Genomic DNA, 16,629 nt, shown 5'->3' on the forward strand with positions numbered 1-16,629 from the left:
TGGGTCCTTGTACGTCCACGCTAGCTGCTAATTGTGTTGCGTTGAGGTGATACTTGAGGCTCGATGTAGATTCCTTGTTGCACAGCTTGCACACAACCACGCTCTTATCGACGCTTCCATCCGTGTGTTTATTATTATAACATTTCCCATTCACGGGGCCACCCGACACGGTCTCGTCAGCTTCTTCGTTCATGTTCACTGTGGTTTGTTGTTGTCTGAAGTCATGAACGCTAGTTGGTGCTCCAGTATAATCGGTCCGCCGAAACTCATCCAGTGAGAAACGTTCCGCGGTGCAAAAAACAAGTGTAAAAATGGGTAAAAAAATGTTTAATGTGTTATTTGTGTAATTAATTAATCTTAATTAACGCGCTAAAGTCCCGGCCCTACTATAAAGACATAGTTTGGTGCACAAGTGAAACTATTGTTCTACATTGTGAATAATTACTTCACCCCCCCCCCCCCCCAATCGTATGATTGATGGCAGATGGGTACCCTTAAATAATGAGGCAAGTTTCCAGCTCTGAGGTCCCACAGCACTCCTCTATTTACAGCACAATTCTATTCTATTTATCTAATAATAAATAACATGATCACTTCCACCGATGACTATAATTAATATTAAATATTTTATAATCATATAGAATATAGGATTTGAGAAGTTAAACACTCAGGAGGAAACGGTCACGTAGACCAGGCTTCAGTCAGTGAGGAGAACCTTGATGGGCTGAATAGGAATGGGACAGCGTCACCGCTTTGTGACATGGTGCATTTTCCGGCTGGAGGAAGCCATTAGAAGCTGGAACACTGTGATCATGAAGGGATGGACATGGTCAGCAACAACACGCAGGTAGGCTGCAGCATTTACACCATGCTCAAAGGGGACTGAGGAGCCCACAGTGTGCCATGAAAATATCCCCCACACCAGCAGCAGCCTCAACAGGTGACACAAGGCGGGATGGATCCATACTTTCACGTTGACCCCAAATTCTTTCTACAATCTTCTATTGTCCCACTTTGGTGATCCTGTGTGAATTGTAGTCGGTTTCCTGTTCTTCGCTGCTGGAGCCCATGGTGTTTTTCTGCATTCCTTGGTTACTGTTCTAGTCTCCCAGTCCGTGTAACACCTCAACAGGGCCTTTCCGTCCACACAACTGCTGCTCACTGGAGCTTTTCTGGCCCATTCTCTGTAAATCCCAGATGATCAGCAGTTTGTGACATGCTTAGAGCAGCCCGCCTGGCGCCAACAACCAGCCACGTTTATTCTGATGCCCAGTTTGAACTTCAGCGAGTCGTCTTCACCACGCCTGAATCACTAAATGCATCGAGTTGTTGCCATGTGATTGGCTGATTTGCAATTTGAACAAGTGAGCCTAATAAATTGGCGGGTGGAGGTACACGTACCTAGTGAACCAAATACAAGTCCCAGACTTCAGCTGTTACTTACATTAGGCTCCTTAAGGCAAACTACCAGAACAATTGGTTATTTCCCATTTTGACTTTAGAAAAGAACCGAACCAACAAACTTAATATCAGATCACCTGCTGCATGTTAACCAATACATTTACGACCCCAACTTCCCTTTGGCCATAGATCTGCCTACAGGCGCAAAATGAAAAGCCCTCATGCGTGGCCCTGGCGTATCAGCTCCTTGCAAACAAAGTCGGATTGACCCCTAACCCCCAGACACAGTAAGCCATTTTGAGAACTCATTTATTCCCCTATTTGAGTAAAGTTAAATTTTATTTTCTTCCTTCAGTCATCCTTGTAGCAGGTTCACTGTAGTGTGCATATTCGGAAGCTTGATAAAAGGGAACCTGAGGCTGCAACAGAACTAGAAACTTATATAAAAAGAACAGCATTCATGAGACTTTACAGGAGTTCATTTAATCCCAAGCGTTTGAGGGAGGAGCTCATACACACACTGTACTTACAGATGTACATTGTTTGGGAACGTGTGGTTCCAGAAAGGCTTGGAGGCGGGGCTGGTGGCTGCATCACAACTCCACACGGAGCCGTTCCAGATGACCGACAGAGTCCACGGAGAACCAATCGCAGACAGATCCACCGCCTCTACCACGGTTAAGCTTAAACAATATAATCTAATACTATTTATTATAACATAAAAAATGTGGAACGCACACCGCAGCGGAGGCTAACTGGAACGCCACCAAATGATTTAGTTTTCAATGCAGACTGGTCAGGAGGGTTGGGCCGGGACGCCGTCTGAACCGACAGGGGGTTTGCTGCATCGCTGCCTCTGATTGGGGGGCGCGACGCAGCAGGAGAATGACATCACTTTGCTTGTGGTAGCCAGCCAGTTTGCCACCACGAGGCCCTTGATTTCTTTATTTTTTTTTTAGTAAAACCATAACTTTGTTCTGATGATAAAATCAAGTGGTTGAAAATAAAATGAAAGTATATATAACTCTTTCAGGTCCGTTTTACGCGCGATTGGCATCGCTCCGCACTCGACCTCACTCCTCTTCACTCTCGCTCCCGCGCTCCATGTCTTCCTCTCCATTCGCTTTGGAATCCGCTTTGCCGTCTGGATCTTCTTCCTCCTCGTCGTCATCTTCCACCATAGCCTCCTCTTCCTCCCAGTTCTGAAGGAGCAAAACCCAACAAACAGGTCAGTGTTACTGGAGTTTGAATAGACACATACTGAGTTCTGACGCGTTTCATGGCTTACATCAGAGTCGTCATGGTTGTCGGGGAGACCTTCGTCACCGGAGGCCTCGTCTTCAGATGATTCTGTAAAGGGAACAAGGAAAAAAACAAAATCACAATGCGCCATACAAAACTGTTTCCACTCCCATCAGTGGTACCAGGATGGTGAAGAATCCATGAGGGAGGAGAGAAAAGAACCCCGTTCAGGCTCACTTCACTATTACAACGCCAAGAACCTGCGTCTGAGCCGATTGAAAACGTGACACTACTCTGATGCATAACATCGCTTGTGTAGCTAGCCAGACATCTACCTTCCTTTTGTGAAGTCTGTTTCCCCTCTGTTATTCAAGTCTGCAAGTGTTTTTGCAGCACATGGCACCGTCTCCCTGATGGATGCAGGGACACAAGGTGCATCCGCAAAGAGCCCTCCTCCAGTCGGACGGCCCCCCACTAAAGTATTAAACTGAGGCGTAGCGGTGTTCCTTCGGTGTGGTTCGTCATTAAGGTGCATTGAGCTGCAGACACGTGAATCCATTTCCTTACGCAAATAACGGCAGATCGGTCGATTCTTTGTCTTACTTTACGCAGCAAAGCGTTAACTATATAGAAATAAATTCTGTCATACAGTTGAAATATGCTCTCGTCCTTAATGCAGCTCTTCTGTTGCACCTGCTGCAATCATGACGTCAATAAAGTGAGACAAACAAGGAGTCAATCTAACGTAAATGCTTTAATATCTTTAGTTCCTGCACAATGAGCATCAAAATTAAATGATTAATATTCCCCTAATACACTTCAAGCTCTTAGAGGGGAATCTAACACTGAGTATACTTTAAAAAGTTAAAAGCCATAGTTTGAGGCCAAGTGTTTCTATTTACAGTTTTGTTTACCGTTAAGAAAAGCGAGCGGTCAATGAATTAAATTAACAAAATACCGCAATATTGTCAGAATCTTAGGAAATACGGTGATGTGCAGGAAAACTATGGGGGTCACCAATTTAGAACTAGTTTTATCCAAATGACTGAATGACAAACAAAGACAGACATTTAGACGTCCTTGTGTTGAAAAAAACTAGAAAAGCGTTGGGAGTGATTCATCGGGGCCTCGTACCAACTGCTTTGACACAACTAGAACATCAGTCGATGTAGCTCATTCAAAATCCAAGGCAAAAAAAATGAATGAAAGGTTTCATCTCTTATAAATCATGTTTTCTTGCAGCTTATTTCATGAAATTCAATTTTCAATAAAGTGCCATATACAGTACGGATAATGAGAAATGAGTGAATAGAGCGGGCATTGTTGTTCCACTCAAAAAAGAAAAAGGGGTATAGAAAGGAGGGGGGCTGAACGCTGCCGGTCAGGTTGCCAGGCAACAGGAATCTGTTTGCGTGCGGTGCATCGCCAAGAGTGGCTGCACGATGGGCAGTCTGCTTCATAGACCATGGCTGATGCCGTGCCGTCTTAGCAGGGAGACCGTAGACTCGGGGCAAACGGGACGAGGCAACGAGTGCCCATCAAAAAGAATCAGAAAGCGCCGCGAAGCGAAGAAGGGGATCTGCAAGGCCGCCGCAGTGACCCGTTGTGTGCATCAGGACTGATGTATTGCAATTCTACACAAGGTCGAAGCGCCAAAGGAACAAATGCCAACAAGGGAAGGTTTTACAGAGAAACGGCATCAAACAAATGGACACTCACCTTCTTCATACACCAGCTTTGCTGTGTGATCAACATCTGTGCTGCTGCTGTCATTTGTCGCCACCTAGTGGTGAAAAAGGAGTTGGCTATTTTGAGAGATTGTCTTGTATGTAATCACAAGTCACATTCATGTTAAAAAAGTCTTCACATTAACAAGCTGCATTAAATGGCTATTTAGAGGCGGGGCAAACATTTTCTGCCCTGATGCTAAACATCTGATACAATTAGACATTCTACGTTTTCCACGAAACTGTCACTGGATCAGCGTCCGAGTTAAGGCTGGAACACACCAAGCCGACGAACTAGTGGCGACGTGAGCAGACTGCAGAATCGGCTCACGTCGGCAGCGCCTGGTTCCAAAGTTGCCCCGTCACACCAAGCCGATTCTCAACACCCGACGGCCAAGTAGCACGTCCGTTCTGCGCCTGCCGTTTTTTTTCTCCTAGTGCACTGGTTTGCTGGCTGAGCAGCCAATCAGAATGATCAGAAGGCCCGACAAGCCCCGAATCGGCCGTTACAAAGCCGCCGAGGACTGACTTCGGCCGACGGTGCGCAACACACTGAGGAGATTTAGTCTGCCGACGCAGGAAAAACTGCCCGACCGTCGGCTTGGTGTGTTCCAGGCTTTAGAATGCAGAGACCCGTTAAAAGCCAGACTCTGCCTGAGAGACGCCTGCTGTGAGAACTTTCCAGGGCAAATGGCATGCTCCTCGTCCTCACATCCCTGAGGACCCGCCTCCACAAGGTGGGAACTATCAACTTTGCATTTGCACAACTAGTAGTGGGCCGTGTCCTATCTGCAGACGTGTCTTCGATCTGAATTATTGTGTCGGGGATGGAGCCAAAACTTGCTTGGACAATTTTCTCCTTTTACATGAATAGATTGGTGTCAGAGACGACTGGGGAATGAACTTTTGACACCAGGTAACAAGTTGCTCATTTTCTGGAACGGGCAAGTGTCTAAACTCAACTCAAGGTTGGGGAAGAAAGCTCAGTAAGGAAATTCATTTACTAAATTTTGAATTTAATAATCCATGTGCAGCTAGTTGCAGAGGTTGTGTTAGTCATACATATAATGGGACTAATAACAGTCCTGCTCAATCTTTGAACTCCTCACATCTTTTCAACATTCAAGACTTCTAACCGTGTGCATTGTGCATTTCTGGACATGACGACCCATACCTGTGTCGTTAGCAGATACAGTTTCCCATTCAGCTTTGTTAGCTTGTGGAACATCTTCACTCTGCTCTCGATCATGTGATAAAGCACTCCCAGCTGGGTAACCAGGTCTGGCAGCTGTTGAGAGACACAGAGGGACCGGTTGGAGGTAAATGGAAAAACAGACTATAAGCAAGATGGCTGTGGATGATGAGCCAAAGGCTGCCATGGATTTTCTTTGTGGCCCTTGTTGACATCACATCCCACGGAGATGACATGAATTCAGTTTATTTCTAACCGTAACATTTTTGAAACAGTTGTGTATTTTATTCCCTTCTTTTATAAATATATTAAAATATTTGTCATTCAAAGTTGACAAAATAGTATGCTAATTAAAATTGATTAAAATGTATTTTACTTCAATATAGACAGAACTAAATCTTAGTGCAACTTAGAATTGATTGTGATGTTGCGATTGCAGACTGGATCTGGTTGAATTTGACTAGCCCTGAGGGCACTGTGCTCAAAGCATTTCCAGCAGCAACGGGCACGTTAAATGAATACCATTATGTAATGATCAACAATCCTAAAAAAAGGCCAACAGAGAAGGCGATAATGTAATCGTTGTGTGTGTCTTCTATATCGGCGTGAAGTTGGTAATGCCGACTCACCGATGCCAGGTATGATGTGTGGTGCATGAGCACGGCCCTGAGCCACCGCACCATTAAAGTGGCCCTGTAGGAAGGAACAAATACACATGACTGAATGCATAGAGCCCACGATGATGTTCTAATTGTAAGTTTAACAAAAGACACACAGCCGAAGCCAGTTGAAAGCTTACGGTTGTCCCGTCAAGCTTAGACTTACGATATGGGGTGCCCTTGGAGCCTCTTTGTGATCTATGGAGGAAATAAAGTACTGATTAGACAAATCAAAACCTTCCTTTAACACACGGCTGAGAAATTCACATATGGGTAGACAGCAGTTTTAGGTTCCAGAGGAAATTGACTCACCACTTCCACCAAAGGTAAAATAGCAGGGAGGGGTAAACGAGCAACAGTCTTCTTTATCACCATCTCTTTACGAGTCTGGAAAACTTTCTGTGGGAGAAACGAGTGAAAAAGTTATTAAACTAACCATTGTGAAAACTGAACAGCAAGTGAGCAGAAGTCTTTCATAGGAAAGCCACTATTTTGTGAACGACTCAGGTGGGATACTTGCATTGAGGATGTTGGCGTCGTTGCTCTCCAGGCCCTGCAGCAGCAGCACTGCAAAGTTGTCCGTCTGCAAAGTGGCCGTCCCTTTAGGTGCCCCCTTCTCGTTGGATACTGTAGACAGATCAATTTCCCCAAGCCGCTCTGCTATCGACATCTACACCAGAGCAAAGATATGTCAAGTCAAAAGGGATTGGCCCAGATGTGTTCTGCCACAATACATGGATATATTTAGGCCCCATAAGAAAACCAACAAAGCAATATGAAACTGTCCAAAAAGGTCTTCATGCGTACAATTTAAGTAATTTCCCCAAATTATTTTGGTGATAAAAAGTGCAAAGGGAAACCTCTGAACTCAGTAACAGTGTGCCGATTATCTACTGGTCAGAAAAGAAAACACTCACTCCCTGAATAGATCGCCAAATAATACACTACAATTTAGGATAGCATTGTTTACCATTACATAGAGGGGGTGGCTGCCCCCTTTTTACATTTAAAATTCTCTACTGCTACCCACACACACACACAGAGCGCGTCTGAAAATTCAATCGTTTGTCAGTCTGCACCGTTGCAACCTACAGCACATCATTTGTGACAAACACAAGCCATCCAATCATACCTTGAAATTGCGATATTTTATCAAAAACTATTCATCCTATTCCTATCACTGCCCAAAACCAGGGGAAAAAAACATTAAAGGAATGGAAATGAGGTCATAGAAAGTAAATTGTGACAATCAGCGAAAGAGCCCGGAGGCTGTTTTCAGACTTCCTGTTCCGTTTATTATTTATGTCAGTCATTATTATTGCCAATTCACATTATGAATTCATACAGAAGAAAATTATCATCTAGTGGCCCATTATGAAAGGAGTGTGTGACTAATCCAAGCATCAACTGCATTTGTGTGTATTCAGAGATGCTGGACCCACCTCTCTGGCTTCTGTGTCTTTTTTCCTCTTCTCTGATCCCTGTGCAGTTGCCTTCACGGGGGCTTGGTGGCCTGGAAGCCCCGGGACCAACAATCTGCTCTTGTCGCTGACAATAGGGGTTTTCACCTTGATAGGAAAAATAAATACAAAATGTAGGTTTTCGATCAAGTGCGGGCTAAGGTGGTCTTGACTCAAGGAAGAGAAATGTTACCTTGGAGACAGCGGTTTCCAAGGAAATTGACATGCTGGTCTGAACATCCCGGGTCAAACACACATGTCTCTCTGCTGTGTTGATCTCCTGCACATATAGAAGGGAGCATTGTAGGTAAATCAACAGTTTGATAGTCTTTGATGTCTGATTGTAACGCTATTGTTGTGAAGCGCCAATCCTGATGAAAACTTAGCAAGAGAGTCTGTTGATTTCAGGCCAAGTCTTAAAAAGTTTTATTCCGGTTGCTTGTAAAGTTCAAGAACACCCACCAGGACAGACTTGTATAAAGGAGACATGCGATGGTCTTTAACAGTTTAATGCCACCAAGTCCCTGTTTTGGTGGGCCAAAAGTAAATGAATTTAAAGAAAAGGGAAACTCAATTCACGCTACCTTACAATTAAAACATTTGAATGTGTAAATTGAAAATTTGTTCCATATTCTCCCAAAGCATAAAAGATGCAGCTTTCTCACAATTTCTTTCCTCCAGTGAAGACAAATTGTGAGTGGTTTTACTAATGAACTATAAGCTGGTGGGGAAATGGTTCAGAATTTTCCCTCCGAAATTTCATTTTCTATTGTGCAGCACCAGGATTTTTTTTTGATATTCTATTTGGGAATACTTAGACACTGGGATCTTTTTGTACCCACAGCCAGAATAAAGCTTGAAATGTTTATCCCTCGAAATCTTCACATTAGTCTCCTGTAAACTCACCAGTTTCTCCATCACAGGCTGCAGGTGGGTGCCGTAGCCAAGCAGCACTGTCCGCGTACCGGCTGCAAGGGCAGCAGCCAACATTGGAATTGGCACGGGGGAGTCCTTTGTGTCGGACATCTGCACCGTACACATGGGTGACAGCGGCTTCTTACAGGGACTGTGGAAGCAGATGGGATCAACGTTAAGAAATACTGCAGAAGAGTGAAGTGATCAGTGGCATCTGGTGGAAGTGCAATGTCCCCCGACAGCCGTTCGAGGTCAAACAGATCAAATATGAAAAGGACTGTCACCCTCCAGGCATTCTGCCTCTAAATAGAGTGGCTGGAAGACAAAAAAGCTTTGAGCAAATCTTTGGTTTTAGAATTATTATGATACCCTGAGTGGAATAAAAAAATGTAAAAAACATTCCACGAATAAGAAAATGATCGCTTTTTCCAAATGTTTCATAAAGGTACCTTACATTGCACATGCTTACCCATTTAAAAAGTGCTCGAAGAGATGCAGCTGGCCATCCTTACACACCACTGCCAGCCTCACTGCCTGTGTGGAACAAACATTTGCATATGGTAAAAAAGGTTTCAAGAAAACACAGCAACGCTCAAATCCTCATTGCTACAATGTTCACATTAAGACGTCTGTCAAATATATATGTGAGGACTGAATGACGACTCCGACCTCTTCCTTATTGTTTGACGCAACAAGGTCGATGTGCTGTGGCTCGTCCGTCAGTGTGAAGGACACCACCGAATTCTTGTCCTTTCCGTCTTCTCGTACTTGCCTGCGGGGGAGATGCCTTTGTGTCAGTTCCAGGAGAAAGAAGCAGGGCTACATTTGCATAGCAACACGGCGTCCTGGACGGCCTTCAGGTGTTAAATGAACACTCACCAGACACTGAGCAGCCGATCATGTGCTGCGCCAGACAGGAAGTAAAGGCCGTTGCTGTCGGGCGGTCGCGTAGTGGCAAAGCGCAGGGTTGTCACGGCCGTGGAGTGGCCTGTGAACTTCTGCGGGAGGGGACGAGGACAAAAGAGGAATCAGTTCAATTGGCTCTTTTACTAGCAGCGATCTGAGCTTATATGAAGCCCCAGAATAGTGCTCCCCAGTCTGATTGATGCACAAATAACAAATGAGACAGCACTCACCCTGTAAACCTCCTTGGTGTCCAAGTCCCACATCTTGATTATCTGACCAGCTGAGAGCAGCAATTTGCCGTCTGGGCTCACACACAGACTGGTCACCGCTGCACGGTCCGCCTTCCACTTACTGCAGAAACAAATACTCTTAACTGCATTGTCACAGGCCCATTTTTGGGTTAATTGACGGTGTCAAATGGCACTTCTGTTTAATTTAGTTGTGCAAAAGTTTTGTGGACAACAAAACAGGCTTTATGTGCAATTAAAAAAAAGAAAGTATAATCCTTGACGAAAGGGCAGTTCTACACTGACACAAACATGAATATGTTGCAGCGGGGCAGAGAGCACCAGAGTGATCACTACCCCCCCACACACCCAGTTAGCTTTGGCCGACTTACCACCCTCAAAGTTTTAAATCTAGGGGAAACATTGCAGCGTGTGATTGTGATCAGACCGTGCTTCCGCCAAATCACTTGTCTTTGCTAAAAAAGTGACGCTAAATGAATTACAGAAGAGCAGTTGTAGCGGCTTGTTGGCAAGTAACAGGGACATTTTTAGGTGAGCAGAAGCTTAAACAATAAGGAACTGATCTGCCATTTAAAACACTTTAGTTGTTGAGGTGCTCTTGGAGCTTACGCCACCGGGAGGGATTTAGAGGGCACCCCATGATAGTTTGACAAACGTTAACTTCAGCTCTCAGCATGTCAAAGAATGTTTGCTTTGATTAGTTTAATCCTTAAAAATTAAAAGGCATTCTGTATTTGAATAGTTTGTACTTTTTGGCATTTTTTTATCGAGACAATTAGAACATTTGTCTTCGAAGCTGTTTAAATGATTTTTGGGGCAGTGGCTTGAAAAATTAAGTCCTTTGTCTTTACCAGCTGTTAAAATTCACAAAGAGGTTGTAAGATTGTAAAGCATCCGGAGTAAGCCTTTGAGAATAGAATTACTTCAAGGCAGCTCTCGTTCTTATTTGGCTTTACCAAATGAGATTTATGATGATTCGAACACTTCTACTTTTTTTAGTTAGACCATAATTTCACAGCCTGTGTTTTTAAGTTCTTATTGATTATTCTTGTGTGCATCAGTGCATTTGATTTTATATTATAAGTCACTGGATGCAGAAATTTCCCCGGGGATCAATGAAGACACTTTGCTTTATTATGACTTTAAAAGCTGATACGCCATAAAACACTGGAACAAGACAGCGGAGGAGAGGGAAGAATGAATAAAACGTAGTCTTTTCCATTAATGTTGACACTGATTAGAAGTGATGTCAGCAGTGACGTTTTAGATTTAAAGACAGTATTGTCCAGATGCAAACAGTGTGTATACGACTGGTTTAAAAGTCCAGGGACTCTTGCATAATAGTAGCAGCACACCAGTTAGGGTTAGATGACATGATGCGGTAGGAGTTTACAGCAGTGTAGCGAAGAGACAGTGGACCTCTGCCGCACCGTTTGCCTGACTCCTACCCTCATAAGGAGAAACCCATATAAAATAAGCATATAGTGTAAGCTAAATAGTATAAAAAAGTATAAGAGAAAAATCAGGTTGTTTGGGGCATACAAGGGTTACAATGACAAATGTCATCAGTCACTGGTTGATGTTAATTCAATCTAACAGCCAAAAGGAATGTTCTGTTCATCCCGGTCTGTACTTAATTTGAAATAATGTAAAAAGTAAATTTTGAACAGGCAAATATGAGATTTGGTCCATGTTGGCCGTAATGTGAACACAAAACTAGATACTGACCTTCTCGCCTTGCCCGTCTGCAGGTCCCACTCTATGATGCATGTATCATCAGAACCGCTGTATAATAAACTGTCTTTAGGGTGCCACTGGACGCAATTAACCCCTCCGCTGTGGCCTCCATCCTGGAAGAGACAGGAAACGACTGTTGGCGGCGATCAATTACACCGGCATTCGAAATGGAACAGGAATGCAGTACCTTGGCAGAAGAAGGTGGCTTTCACATTCGCATTTGTAAGCTATAGCACGGTTAAGTCAGGATGTGAGTGCAGGACTCACCAGTGTGCAGTGCAGTACTCCCTTCACTGTACTGTAAATTAGGACACTGCCTGCGGCTGTGCCCATCGCCAACAGGTCTGCCTTCTCCTCCACCAGCACTGCCTCCGATTTCCTCTTCTTCCTCTGAGGCCCCTCCTGAAAACACAGCACATTAGAGACGACCAAAGATTTAAAAAAAAAATCTCAACACACATTGATCCACACATGCTTCCTTTAAATCGCTGCTGCTGAAAATGAGCTCTCGAGCTACTTACGAGTAGTAGACAATAAATCACCCACGACACAAGTTTACAATCAACACGGAAATTAAGAGTAGGATAAGATGTTTAGGTTTCTGTCGTAAACAGAACATACTCCAGTTGTGTGGAACGGTTTTCCAATCGACTTCAGATGGTATAACTTTTTCAACCTCTTCATTCAGAGGTGTCATGGTGGCACACGCTTATGAAGCCTTGTTGGCTATTGCTAACTTAAATAACTCTTTTTTTTAACCGTGCTAGCGTGCTAAATAAAGTCAAAGATCATCGGACGGACTCACGTACGCGCAATACGCATTCCTGATAGTTATTTGACGCCGAACTACTGCATTTAGACACTGTCCAGGTTTTCTTCACTACCATGCGGGACAAACATGTGCGTCTTGCGTAGCTGTTAGCTAGCTGCTAGCGTGGCTGCTCCAACGTTACCAGGGCAGGGTCGGACATTTGGAAACGTCTCGTAGTAACGCGCCGCTGAGGCTTCAAGCTTCCCATCGTGGGATTTCCTTTAAGAATATTGACACTTTTCTAGTGTTATTGCGCAAACTCCTGTAGGAAAAAAGTCTCAGGCAGCATTGCCCGGGCCTCGCGAACTAGCCTCACGTACCTTGACTGTCCGGCATGGTCCCCAAGCTATGCAGATACAAGTGGCACTCAAATGGGCGGAAGGCACGTATTCTTGGTGAAGTGTTTTACTATCTGTGTTCCAAATACGAAGCCTGCCGTCCTGGGCACACAATGCCAGGTACTGTCGCGATTTTGGTGAAAAAACGCAAGGTAGCTGCAGCGAGGAGCTGCTAGTATCGGCCGCCATTTCTGAGCCGCTGCTTGCGTCTGCCTGCGTGGTTTACACAGTACCAACCACGTGTGGACTTCCCCGCACATGCGCACTAGAGCGCGAGAGAAAGGACCGCCCCCTATTAGGCCAAGGAGCAGTTAGGATGCAAGTTCTCTTCATGTGTCCCCGTCACAGGTTAACGAACAGAAATAAATATTTGTTTTCCAAAACACTTTATAAATGTCTGTTTTAGAATAATTATCGCCCCCTTCCTTCTCATACTTACACATACATACACATACTAAATAACAGCAACAACTTCTTCAGCTCCCTGCTTACTTAAAATGTTCAAGAATGATATGACAGATTTCTTGTTCTCTTCTGACAAAGTATCGGACTTGTGTTCTAGTATTTACCATCAACTAAATCCTTTTTCCTTTTCCTTTTTTAACCATTTTTAAGTTCTTCCATTGCCTGCATTTTTTTTAATGTGCAATCCGCAGGCATGGTTTCAACGTGCTGATATTTTCCATAGCATTGTAGAGAAATGTTCCTAACAGCAGGGGCAAGCTGAAGTTGCCGAAAAAGTAGCAGTACATATCACGCTTTACAACCAATCAATGCATTTAGGTTGTTTTAAATAAAAAATAACTTATTATTAAAACTAACACAATGACCAAAGCCAAAGTCTAATTTGTTTAAATAGACCCTTCAAATCATACACTTAACAATAATGCATATCAGTATTTTCCTCCTTTGTCATGTTGGCATTACGAGTTCTTGAACGCATCAACTAATAAACCTCACTAAATCTATATATTCCAAATTCATCTTGTGAATTGGCATCTAAGTAAACCAAGCCACTATCGTAATCTGAGGAATTTGCATATTGCATGAAATTAAAAATCTTTTTTTTTTATTTTCTGCCTAGTTTGCTGTGGGCCTTCATCGTGAAACTGCAAATTACGGCTATCCTCTGAAAGATTCGCATTTTTGCAAATGTACGACAAATTGCTTCATGACATAAATGATGAGAGTACTTCGTCTTCAGGGACTTCACAGAGATGGGATGAATTTCACGAAGCAATACTTTAAATGTCCTAATGTTGCCATCTGCTGGTAGACATATGTTACTACTCCCGTCGCCTAGTGATGACGTGCTCCATGTGTTTTCTTTTTCCAGCATGGTGACCTCCTAGGCCGGTAAATACTGTCTGTAAGAGGTAAAAGAAGACGAGCGAATTGTAAATGCAGTGAGTGAACTTTCTGTCACATTCAGTCGATTATTACAAGTTGTTGGTACTATATACAAAAACATATATCATTTTCATCCGCATATTTAGATTCATATTTTCGCTGGATGAGTTTTTTCTTTGAGCTCCCTTTCTGTGACAATGATCTGAAATAATGGCTGCGCAGATGCCCTTAGCGCGACTGGCGCTCGTGCATAGACTGCTGAAGGTCGGCGCGTCCTGTCAAAGACGTCTCCGCTGCAAGGACACACTCGCTTTTTCAACCTGTCCCGTTAAATGTAACGAGAGCACGGGAGACAGCTCGGACTCCAAGCCCCCAAGTGCTGGGCTCGCATCCGGGCTGCTGTCCAGAGGGAGACGACCCCTGTCCCCCCTGGACAGGATCAGCAGCCTTCTGCCCCAGGACACCCTGAGCCCCGAGGTGCTCCAGCTGAGAGAGAGCGGCCAACTGGACCCGGAAGAAGACGTGAACGTCCGGCTATCGAGCACGCGAGAAGATGACCCGGAGACCCCGCGCCCCTCAGATGCGGCCGCGGTGACGAGCGTGTCGCCGCGGCCGCTCGCCCCCGGCGAGCTGCTCGTCGCCGAGCATCGCAGGAAGGAGCGCGTGGAGTTCAGCAAGATGTTTGAGCTTCAGACGGGGGCGCGCCTGGGGAGCAGCTGGGGGGTGATCTCGCACGACGACGTGGCCGGGCGGCCCGCGGGCAGCTTCGTGAGGACGAGCAGGGGCGTAAGCATCCTCGTGCGCCGGGCCAGTCTGGAGGACTACGTGCTGTACATGAGGAGGGGCCCGGCCATCGCCTACCCGAAGGTGCAGTGGGATCCCGCCTGTTGGATGGTGGAGTTCCCGTTTGCTCAAACTAACCGTTTGCCGTCCCTCCCGTTCCCAGGATGCCAGTGCCATGCTCATGATGATGGACGTCACGGAGGGGGACTGCGTGCTGGAGTCGGGATCGGGGTCCGGGGCCATGTCTCTGTTCCTGTCCAGAGCAGGTGGGCACCTGTTGGATTCTTTGTCTCACTGATCCTCATTCATCGTCACTAATGGTCCTCATTGACAACCCGTCCCCCCCTCCCAGTCGGCTGTAAAGGCAGCGTCCTGAGCGTGGAGGTCAGGGAGGACCACCACAAGAGGTCGGTGCTGAACTACAAGCGCTGGAGGGCGTCGTGGAGCGTGCGGCGAGGCGAGGAGTGGCCTGACAACGTCCGGTTCCACACTGGTGACCTCTGCAAGGCATCGCCGCTCCTCGCCGCTCATGGATTCCACGCGGTCAGTGACAATAACCTCATGTGTATGCATTTATTTCTCTACTTTTCGTTGCTACTCCTGCTCTGCTCCTTCGTCGCAGGTGGCTCTCGACCTGACGTCCCCTCAGCTGGTTCTACCCACCGTGGTCCCGCATCTGCACCCCGGGGCCGTGTGTGCCGTCTACCTCGCCAAGTGTGTACATCTCCACCTTTCCACGTCTGGACACATTGAGCCCTGGAGAGAATGCATGGCTTTGCACTGTGAAGCAGTAGTTCAGACACAGAAGAGGAAATCTGTCAGGCTGCTTTCTTGCAGAGAAGAATGAGACTACTCACACAATCTGTCCGCTCAATCTGAGACCACAGCCGGTTAGCTTAGCTTAGCATAAAGGCTGTGGAGACACAGCTAGCCAGATATGGTGAGATCTGCCCACGTGTACCTCTAAAATTGCTCACTAACCATGAAACATCTGTATTTTATTCATTAATAAGTGACCGGGGGCCCCGCCTTAAGGTTACTGCTCCTCAGTCAAGAAATAGTCTGGTATGCTCACCCTTATTGGAACATTGTTAAACAAGATACTTATTGATTTGCTGTGATAAGAAGGATGTGTCTTCAATGTGCAAAATAAACCTTTCTATTGCCACAAAGAATGATTCTAACCGCCCCCTTGACCTCTGTATCGCAGCATAACACAGGTCATCGACCTGCTGGAGGGGCTTCGGTGTTCGTCGTTGCCGCTGCTGTGCGAACGCATCGTGGAGGTTCCAATCAGGGACTGGCTGGTGGCTCCGGCCCTCCAAAAGGACGGGAAGCACTGCGTCAGGAGAGATCCCACCCTGGACCAAGACCAGAGGCAGGAGACCAACAGAGGTAATTTAAAAGCCAGCTACCAGCGCCTCGTAGCTCAAATGTTGTGGTTTTAATGAGGTTTCACCGTCACATTTCAGAGACCAGCACAGAGGAACAGCCAGCCTTCGGGAGTATTCCCTACTTAGCCAGACCTCACCCCGCACAGATGAGCCACACAGGTCAGATATTACATCTCAAAGCCTGGTCCAAAGCGGTGCCCATGTATATAAACTCATCTTCTGCCTTTCCAATTTTCAGCGTTCCTGGTGAAACTGAGGAAGTGTGTGCGGTAACCAGTCTGCCCGGAAGGAACCCCAGGACGACACAATTACTTTAAATTATTTTAAGAATAAAAAAAGAGGGAAAACGTCCATTGTGGAGCATTTTGATTCGATTGTATAAAATCCTGAGCAGGGCATTTAGTGAAGGTGGCTCTTTAAATAGGGTACGATGCACTATCCACATGTGTATATGCAGTGATTAGGT

General features: G+C 45.4%; 2 protein-coding genes across 3 annotated transcripts; one reads left to right on the top strand and one right to left on the bottom strand.

Annotated features, from left to right (window-relative positions):
* Positions 1 to 1,865: 1,865 nt before the first annotated feature.
* Positions 1,866 to 12,884, bottom strand: wdr43 (WD repeat domain 43). The gene is made up of 18 exons (XM_037486957.2): positions 12,619 to 12,884; positions 11,755 to 11,889; positions 11,479 to 11,600; positions 9,733 to 9,853; positions 9,476 to 9,594; positions 9,266 to 9,368; positions 9,066 to 9,130; positions 8,588 to 8,747; positions 7,875 to 7,961; positions 7,664 to 7,789; positions 6,742 to 6,891; positions 6,534 to 6,620; positions 6,388 to 6,419; positions 6,192 to 6,255; positions 5,545 to 5,658; positions 4,363 to 4,426; positions 2,690 to 2,751; positions 1,866 to 2,603 (listed from the first exon to the last, which is right to left on the bottom strand). The coding sequence occupies exons 1-18, from the start codon at positions 12,823 to 12,825 to the stop codon at positions 2,475 to 2,477; spliced, it is 1,947 nt and encodes a 648-aa protein (XP_037342854.2). The 5' UTR covers positions 12,826 to 12,884; the 3' UTR covers positions 1,866 to 2,474.
* Positions 12,885 to 13,889: 1,005 nt separating this feature from the next.
* On the top strand, positions 13,890 to 16,565 carry trmt61b (tRNA methyltransferase 61B). 2 transcript variants are annotated; one of them, XM_062557412.1, is made up of 7 exons: positions 13,890 to 14,853; positions 14,933 to 15,035; positions 15,122 to 15,312; positions 15,392 to 15,483; positions 15,980 to 16,164; positions 16,242 to 16,322; positions 16,402 to 16,565. In XM_062557412.1, the coding sequence occupies exons 1-7, from the start codon at positions 14,197 to 14,199 to the stop codon at positions 16,434 to 16,436; spliced, it is 1,344 nt and encodes a 447-aa protein (XP_062413396.1). In that variant the 5' UTR covers positions 13,890 to 14,196; the 3' UTR covers positions 16,437 to 16,565. The 2 variants fall into 2 exon arrangements, with proteins under 2 accessions (XP_062413396.1, XP_062413395.1); XM_062557411.1 differs by having other exon boundaries at positions 13,891 to 14,853; positions 15,122 to 15,483; positions 16,402 to 16,528.
* Positions 16,566 to 16,629: the final 64 nt, after the last annotated feature.

Source organism: Pungitius pungitius, chromosome 14 (genome assembly GCF_949316345.1).
Source record: "Pungitius pungitius chromosome 14, fPunPun2.1, whole genome shotgun sequence".
Lineage (NCBI taxonomy): Eukaryota > Metazoa > Chordata > Actinopteri > Perciformes > Gasterosteidae > Pungitius > Pungitius pungitius.